Below are 9,685 nucleotides of genomic sequence, written 5' to 3'. Positions count from 1 at the left end.
TACTAAGTAAGTAACCCCTTCCCGCTATAGTACTATCTAAGTTTAGTACTAATCTAAGTTTTAGATTACCTTTAAAAGCAAGGAGGCCGCTAGTACCCTCTACTAGGTATAGTCCGAGGTTAATAGCCCTTCCCTTATTAAGGGTTTAGTATAAGAGCGCCTTTATTATACTACTTTAGAAACTTATATTTACGCTAGTTAGAAGGCCCTTACTACTAAAGGTAAGGGCGCCTTAAGTAAGTCTACCCTTAGTCTAGCTATAGTCGCTAAGAATATAGAGACGCTCGCGTTAGCTTTTACCTATTTTATAGATAATACCCGCTATATATATAAGTCCCTAGAGAAGTACTTAGGTAAGTTTAGTAACGCTATTAAGACCCTAGCCTAGGTCGGGCTTAAGTCGCTCTTAGTCGCTTAAAAGACTCTTATAGCGGTTAATAATCTTACTAACTATTTCTATCTTATTACTAGCGATAGCCCGAACGTAGAGGATAGCGGCTTTAATCTTACTAGTCTTACTAGGCCTATTTTAACCTTAATCTCTATCGATAAAGGAAAGGGTAAAGGTAAGGGTAAGGTAGTAGCTATATCTAAGGCCCTATCTAAGGCTAAGGCTAAGGTATCTATGCCCGCGGCTATTATAGAGCTAGCTTAGGAGCTAACCGCGTCTCCCTTTAACGCCGAGCTATAGCCTAGTAGTTCTCTTAGCGCCGAGCTTACCTTAAAGCGTCCTTATCTTATATCGCTTACTAATCCTACTAACGCTCTTAACTTTATTTAGTAGTATCTTTATAGCTATTATAGTTCGGTCCTAGCTAAGATTATTACTAGTCTTAACCTTAATTAGATCTATAGTTATAGTATAGGCTATAGCGAACGCCTCTATACCGCCGCCGATATAGGTCCTACCTTAGTATAGACCCTAGTTATTACTCTATCTCGTAAGCTAGCTATTTAGGCTAGCTCTAGTTTAGGTTTAAGGTTAGGTCCGTTCGGTTATTATTAAGGTTCTTATAGCGGTAGTAGTCTTTATACTCCTTATAAGCCTTAGGTTACTCCCTCCTATGCTCTACGTACTACCTTAAAGGGGTCTTATTATTCCTATCGCGATAATAAGGTAGATATTACTACCGATAAGCTAGGCTAAGGTCGTAGTTTAAGGGGGGCTAGTTATTAGCTCTATCTTAGTTTAGTTCTAAGTTAGGTCTTATTTAGTTATAGTCTTTTAATAGTAGGTCTTATTCTATAGCTATTAAGGTTAGTTTAGTTAAGTTATATTAGTTTTATTCGGTTTATAGTTTAATTAATAAGGTTTATACTTAGTTTAGGTCTAGTTTAGTTAAAGCTATAGTCCTATAATTATAAGTCCTTTTCTTTTTTAGGTCGCCTTAATAAGGGAGGTAGTTAGCTAAGGTAGTCTTAGTTAGGGCCGCTCTATCCTTAGCGCGACCTTAGTTCTATTATCCGGTATATCTATATATAGCCTCCGAGCTAGGTTAAACTAGCGGAGCCTACCTAAGTAAAGGAACTATTACGCTAGCGGCGCTATAGTCCTTTTCCCTTAAAGGCCCGCTCTTATATTACCTATATCCTAGGCCTATATTAAAAGGGACTTCCTTACTTCTACCGTTAGTAGATAGTCGATTATCGTATAGTAGATAGTATCCTATCTTTATTTATAGGTATATATTAGCGAAACTATACTAAGGACCTATTAGTTAAAGAGGAAGTTATTAAGCCCGATCTTTCCTATATATATTTAAGTAATTACTATACTAATATACTTAAGGAGGCCCTTATAACGGTCTAGCGTTATCGCTTTATTAAACTAAGGTAAGAAGTTAGCGGGGTAAAAGGTAGTCTAGTATTATTAGATTATATCTTCCTTAGCGTTTTATTAAGCGGCCTATTCCTTATTTAGCCTTTTAAGCGACTTAGCTTTATCTAAGAGGTCGTCTATTCCTATCTAGCTCTAGACCCCCCTTATCTCCTCCGCGAGGAAGGGTCTACCTAGAGGTAGTACCGCCGGGGGTCTACCCTCTCTCTAGCGTCGCCTCCTTTTAAGTATACCCGCGACCGCGTTAAACGCGCGTTAGATTTAGCTTAGGAGCCCTAAGTCTTCTAGCCTTTAAAGGGTATCCGTTATTCTTTAGTTTAGGTAAAGGTCGATTAAAAGCACCTATACCTTTACTTTAACTTAGTAAACTAAGGTCGCGCGGTAGGCACCTATTATTACCTAGAGGTAGGCTAACTAGTCCTAGGTAAGGTCCCGCGTAATTCCGCGTAGTTTCCCCCTTATAAGCGTTATCTTATAGAATATAACTATAGTATAGGAGATTAAGGACCGGATTACCTTACTATAGACTTCCTTAGTATATAGTAGGGTATAGCCCTATATAGACGCCGCGAGCTTAGTTAGGGCTATAGTCTAGCGCTTTAACTTTATACGGAGTTATTTTAAGTATACCTTTTAGTATAGTTTCTAGTATACCTAAACCCTTAGTAGGCGGGCCTCTTAGATAAGGGTTACTATATTAGCCCTAAGGTAGACTAGCGTCGTTATCGCTTATCTCCTTTATATAAAGTATAATAATTCGCTCTTCGATAGTTCGAAAGTAACCGCGAACTTAGTCGCCTATTCTATATATACCCTCTAGGCTTCCTTTAAGCATACTACCGTAGTAGCCTTATTAAGTCTAATACTAACTATATTTATATCGTTAGCGAAGCCGACGGTATAAATACTATATATCGTACTAAGCCTTTTATATAGAGGGGTTATATAGTATAGAAATAGGATTAGGGATAAGGGGGAGCTTTAAGGGACTCTTATTAGTACTTAAGTTAGCTTTAAGGTCCTCCTATTAAAGTAAAGGGTTAATCTCCTATTACTTATAAAGCTTAGTATTAGGCTTATAAGCCACCTAAGGTATCCCTTAAGCTTTAGTTCCCTTATAAGCTTATTATAGTTAACCGTATTAAATACGCCCTTAATATCTAGCTATAGGAATAATATAATACCCTTCTAGGCCTATATCGCGTATATTAGTTCCGTTACTAGTAGGATCGCCGCCTTTATAGAGCGTTCCCTCTTATTTCCTATTTATCTATTTAGTAGGATACTATTTACCTTTACTATTCCCGCGATCTTCTAGGCTAGTATTTACTTAAGTACTTTTCTTACTATAGGTAGGAGGGAGATTAGTCTCTAACCCCCTACTATATAGTAAGCGTCCGGCCTCTTACTTAGCTTCTAGATAACTACTATATTCGCGCTATAAAACCGACCTAGGAAATATAAGAGTTAGGTATAGGCGTTAAAGATTATAGCTAGTTATTAGACTAAGGCTAGGCTATACTTCTTAATAAACCTTAAGGGGACGCTATCTAGACCCGCCGCTTTCTAGCTTACTATCTTACTTAGCGCCCCTATAACGTTAGCTAGCTAGATCTATTAGTTAACTATAAAGGTCGCTTTAGCTATAGGCTAGGGTAGCCCTTAGGTTATACTAGCCTTTAATAAGAAGAACTTAGCGGCTAGTAGCTAGGCCTTCCCTTTAAAGGTTTCCGTTAGTTAGTCTTCGCCTTCCTTAACTAGCGGTAAGATATAGGTTAGTTTTAGTAGTAGCCTACTATAGAGTCTTACCTACCTCTCTACGTTCTAGAGCTTAGTATTATTAGCGCTAAATTCCTCTAGGAACTCGCGCTAATAGGCCCTCCTTACCTTATAGATAGTCTACTTTTAAGCCGTAGACGCTTTATATAGGTCTTCTTAGTTCGCTTTATTCCTTTCCCGCCTATACTTCCTCCTCGCCCTCTTAGCTTCTCTTATCGCCCTCCTTACCTTTAAGGTAAACTATACGTTGCCCCTAAGTAATACTCGCCCTTAGCGCGGAACTATAGCTATCGCGATCTACTTTAAAGTAGCGAAGATATAGTCTAGGTCCTTATTAATATCCTTAAGTATCTAAAGTATTAGCTAGTATAGTCCTAGCTAGGACGTAGTCTTAGCTTTAACTAGCTTTATTTCCGCTTCTTTCTACCTTAGGGCTAGTTTAGGTACCTAGGCCTAAGTATCGATCTATAGTATAATAGTTTAAGGGATATAGTCTAACTTAGTTAGGTCTAAGTCGGGCCCGGTATACTATATTCTAGTCTCTAGCGTTACTTAAGCTAGGTTAATAGTACTATCCTTTTAGCTATAAAAGAATCTTATATACTCCCCTCTTAAGGTAGTAAGTTTAAGTTATAGCCTTATCGCCTCCTATATAAGTTATATTACGCTATCTAAGGTTCTATTATATTTATCCTAGAGTAAGTAATAGATATTAAAGTCCCTTACTATTACTATAGGGTGCTCTAGTTCGATTACGCTTAGGTCGCGTAGCGCTCTTACCCTTATAGCCCCTAGTAGTAAGTAAATCGCTTATAGTTTAGTACTATCCCTAAAAATTACCTCGCTTTAGTTTAGTCTAGACTAGGGCGACTAAGTCCCTAGCCCGAGCCTTTTATATATATATAGCGCGTACCTCCCCTCTTTATAGACTAGGCTATAAGGCGCCGCTCTAGGGGGGGGGGGGCCGCCTCTTAGTATAGCTTTTACTTCCTATAGTACTATTAAGTTAAAGCCGGCTTAGTAGTAAAGCGCTAACTAAGCTAGCTTATATCTCTTTTATATATTCTAAAATAGTACTTTTAGTTATATATAAGTAGGGTTAAGGTAAAAGGGGTTATTTATATAGGGAGGGAGGCGCTTTATCTCTTAGCGCTTCTCTATCTACTATACCTACGAATATCGTTTATACTTAGTTCGGCCTCCCTAGCCCTACTAGCCGGCGGGTATCTTAAGCTCGACCTCTTATCCCGGCGCGGTCTACTTAGTCCTTACTTTTAGACTACGGTTAATTTAGGAACGCCCTAGGTTTCGACGGTAGGGAGCACTTATTACTCGGTATATATCTAGGTATTCGCGAACTATTAAGGTCGACGTAGGTAGTTTTCCCTTGCCTTTTCCTAGGCTTTATTCGCTATAAGGTAGGTCTAGGTCTACGATAGGTAGTCCCCTTAGTATAAGATATAGTTATAAGGGATTTCGCCCTTCTTAGCCCTATATTCGTCCTCGCCTTTATTATATACTATACTCTTATATTAGCTATAGAGTTATATCGATATATATTGCTTAGCGATATAGCTATATCTATAGTAGTTATAGTACCTCTATAGTTAGACTAACTTATTATAGGGTTTATATCGGAAGATCTATACTTCGAGGACTAAGCTTAGGTCGTAGAGCCTATTAGCCTCCTTTAGGCTACTAACCTTAATAAGTATAGTTATCGCCGTCGATATCTTAGATTAAAGGCGTAGCGCTTAGGCCTAAAGGACCTTAACTTTATTTGCCTCTATAATCTTATAAAGTAATCGCTCCCTATCTATTATTGCTACCTTTAAGGGGACGTTCTTTACGACTACTATATATACGCGGTAAGAGATCGTAGCCTTTAGTTTAAACACGGCCTTAACCTAGCTTTAGTCCCTTTAATAGGCTTTCGCCGCGGTATTAAATATAACTATAATATCTCCGCTTTAAAGGCGCCTTACCGCTATAGCGCTTATAGCTTTTAGGGCTATATTTACTACCTTTACTATATCCTTCGGTTCGCGGCTTAGGATTTTAAGCGGTGCCTTAGTAGGGACTACGATAATCTCGCGTTTATAGCGCGGTAGGACCTATTTTACTATAGCTTTATATTAGGTCGGTCCCTTAGTCTCGGCTACGACCGCGGCCTAGGTTCGCTTAGGGCCCCCTAGGCCTAAAGCAATACTTAGGCGGAGTTCTTCCTTAACTACCTCCTTAATTATATCCTAGATTATTATCTTAAAGCTCTCGTTTACGCGGAGTACCGCCGACGACGTACTACTAGCGCGGCTCTTCGCCCTAAAGAGCCGTTCGACTACTGCCTATACCTTACTAAACTATACGCTTAAGATAAAGCCCGCGAGTTCGTCGTATACTACTTTTTCTATAAGGTTGCTCGGCGCCTAGGCCGGTATTATATCGCTACTTTAGGTTTATTAACTCGCTCTATTAAGGTATATAAATTCGGGTAGCGTCTCTTCGCGCTACGCGCTCTAATTAAGCCTAGTACGTCGAGGGCCGCTACTATATCTACCTACCCCTTAGCCTTAGCGTAGTATTATTACTAAGGGTAATTAATACTACTAAATTAATTCCTAGTATTAGTTAGTGTTTTAGTCGCGATACGTACCTACTATAGGCGTATATTAGTTTCGCGAGAAGTTTTTTTTACTTAGTTATATTTATTTTAAAGAAAAATAGTAAGCTACGACTAGTTATTAACTATAAACGCTTAAACGATATTATAATAAAGGACTAAATACTATTACTACTTATATTAAAACTATAAGATCGATTATATAGTAAAAAATAGTTTATAGCCCTCGACCTTAAAGGCGCCTATAACTTAATATATATAAAAAAAGGATATAAATAGATAATAGCTTTTAGAACGAAATTTAGACTATTTAAATATCTAGTAATACTATTTAGACTTATAAATATACTAGCTACCTTTTAATAGATAATTAATAATATCCTATATAAATACTTAGATATCTTTATAGTAGTATACCTAGATAATATCTTAATCTTCTTAGATACCTTAGAAGAATATAAAGAATATATTTATAAGGTACTCCGCGTACTTTAAAATATAAAGTTACTAGTTAAGCTAGAAAAAAGTAAGTTCTATATATAAGAAGTAGACTTCCTTAGATATACGATCTTACTAAGAGAAATATAAATATAATAAGATAAGATTAACTTAGTTAAAGAATAGCTAACGCTAAAGAACGTTAAGAACGTATAAAGTTTCCTAGGATTTATAAATTACTACTAACGATTTATTAAAGATTTTAGAAAGATTATAGTACTACTATATAACTTAATAAAAAAGGAAAAGAATTTATATAAGACGATAAAGCTAATAAAGCTTTCAAATATATTAAAACTATAATTATATAAGAACTAGTCTTAACTACCTTTAATTTAAAATAATAAATTAAACTTAAAACTAATATATTAAACTTTACTTTAAGAGTATAAATCGGATAAAAATATAATAAAGAAAGACTATAACTAATTATATTCTATTTAAAGAAGCTATATAGTATAGAACTTAATTACCCTATCTATAATAAAGAATTCCTTATAATTATTTAAGCTTTTAAGGAATTTCGATACTACCTTCTTAAAAGTAAGTATAAAGTTAAGGTTTACCCGTTGATCTTGGTGTGGGGCCACAGCAGCCCAACTAAGTGTCTTCGCCACTTAGTTGGCCCAAAAAATCCGGCACAGCCCAAAAAATCCGGCACAGCAGCCCACCTCCAAAACGTCAACCCTATGCATCTCAACCGCGTTTTCTCGCGCAACTTGACTTTATTTACGTATCTTTTTGCCGGAATACATTATGACAGATAACATGGCTACCCTGGAGGCAGCAAAAGCCGTTCTGGCGTCTCGTCGCGACCCCAGAGCCGATGTTCGTCGCTCAACAACACCAAAAGAACGCCTCTTTCCGTGCGAGATGCGGCCATCCGTTACAATGTGAAGAGCTCATCCGTACAGAGAGCCATTAATTTCATAGAAACCCCTTTTCCCGTGCTCCAGGGCGTCCATTGGCGCTGACGGAGGACGAAGACGACGCCCTGGTTGCGTATGTACAGTGGATGGAACGCACCGGCATGCCCGCCACGAGAGAGCAACTTGAAGCTGTTGCAAATGCAATAAGAATGCGTCGAGATCCCAATGCCCGCCCGGTCTCGTCAAGTTGGCTTGACAATTGGCGTGGAAGTCATCCTGCGATCGCGAAGACGTATCTCAAAGCAGTTGAACAGGCGGAAGTCCTTTGAAGCCCACGGGGTAGAAGAAGTCGAATTTTTCTACTCAAAGCTTCGAGAAATCATCACCAGCTACCGTATTGGCAGTTCAGAGATCTGGAATGAAGACGAGGCCGGAATACGCATTGGGTGCCTGCGAGAACGCATCAAGTTCTCATCACGCGCACCACTAGAGTCAAAAGCACCCGGCCCCGAGTTTTAGACCAGCAAACCGAGAATCCTGCACGGTAATTGCCTCAGTTAACGCAGTGGGGACTCTCTTCCACCTGGCTTGTTTTCCAACATTACCCTACCACCAACTGGGCCGGCATCGACATCATGACAGGCGTACGGTTTGCCCAGTCGCCAACTGGCTTTTCCAACGCAGAGATACACCTTGAGTGGGCAAGGCATTTCAACTGCTGGTCTTGGGCATCGTCAGCGCAAGCAAAACAGTCAGGAAATTCGCTGGAAGAGTGGTTCGGCTGTGACGAGCATCTTCGGCGCCCCAACATGGGGATGAGTCGCGTGGAGGCGCCGCCAAACCAACGGCCTGACGACGAGAAGATCTACCGATTGCTTGTTGTGGATGGCTTTACAGGGCATACCACCCTTGACTTTGCTGAGTATTGTATCAAGTTTGATATCATCATTGCTATTTTCCTCCACATTCCACCCACCTCATGCAGCCGCTTGATGTTGGGGTATTCCAACCACTAAAGTCAGCACATCAGAAAGCGCTTGAAGTCGCTCGCAGAAGGCAACATATCATTTCGCGGGTCAACTTCCTCACAGCTTTTCAGGACGTATATGAGGCTGGCTTCACGCGGCATAACATTATGGCGGCATTTGAAAAAACAGGCCTCTTTCCTGTCGACCCAGCGCCGGTGATCACCAAGATCCTCCACGAGCAGCTACGACAACAGCAGCCGATCAATCCTGCATACGCCTCGCTCCTACCCTCGGAGACGCGTTTCCAAGTCGCCGCGGATGCCCTCAATGATATCCGGCAACGGTATGGGCCCCTCATGAGCTCGCCATCACGAGAAAACTTGCGGGTTCTTGCGAAAGTGAACACCGAGTCTATCGCGATGGCGTCACATTCCAGGGCATAGTCAGCGATAAGAATAGCCGAACCCAGGCGTATGCGAATCGAATGAAGAGAGGCAAGATTGTCAGGCCGCGCGGAGAGTTTATCACGAGCTCCAGCATGGCCGACATCACCCGGGAGTATGAGGAGCTCCAGGCAAAGCAAACCCGGCTTCAAACGCGCCAGGAGATAAGGATGCATCTTAAACGAGTTCGTGGAGAGATGCAGAAGATCCGAGAAGACTATAAAGTCGGGAAGAAGCAGTTAGTCAATGGCAGAGTCAAGACATTGAACTTTAAGCCCGGCTAGAGTTTACGGGACGAGACGTTGAGTTCTACACTCTGGAGCAAAGTTGCGATACCCTCATGCGGGAGCTCAAAGAGCCATCCAAGGAATCCTTTTCTATGATACCACGAGAGAAATAACTCCGCCAGAGATGTCAGGGCGCGCGCAGCGCCGACCTCGCCCACTTACAGATATGTCGTCGTTGCCCGGCAGTGACGATACCGTCTATTTCACAGGCCTCGATCTTGACAAACATAGTGAGGATGGCGCCGACGATGAAGACGAGGACAATTTACTCGACACGCAAGAGAATATACCTCATCGCCGCCGTTAGCAGCGGTTGAAGCGGTAGTCGATACACCATGCCCTCGACCGCGCACCCGATCGTCCAACAAGATACAGCAGACGCTC

The 9,685-nt window shown here is 40.6% G+C and overlaps 1 protein-coding gene across 1 annotated transcript; it reads left to right on the top strand.

Moving 5' to 3' along the window:
- Window positions 1-8,738: 8,738 nt before the first annotated feature.
- HRG_08488 (uncharacterized protein) lies at window positions 8,739-9,298 on the top strand (the record flags this gene model as incomplete). Its single annotated transcript, XM_044866959.1, has 2 exons — window positions 8,739-8,914; window positions 8,971-9,298. 2 exons carry the CDS (start codon window positions 8,739-8,741, stop codon window positions 9,296-9,298), a joined length of 504 nt encoding a protein of 167 aa, XP_044717846.1.
- Between the last annotated feature and the right edge of the window lie 387 nt (window positions 9,299-9,685).

This window comes from Hirsutella rhossiliensis, assembly GCF_020360975.1.
Source record: "Hirsutella rhossiliensis strain HR02 chromosome Unknown scaffold00010, whole genome shotgun sequence".
Lineage (NCBI taxonomy): Eukaryota > Fungi > Ascomycota > Sordariomycetes > Hypocreales > Ophiocordycipitaceae > Hirsutella > Hirsutella rhossiliensis.
The sequence above is the reverse complement of the archived record's forward strand: the minus strand, read 5'-3'. Positions and strand labels throughout refer to the sequence as shown.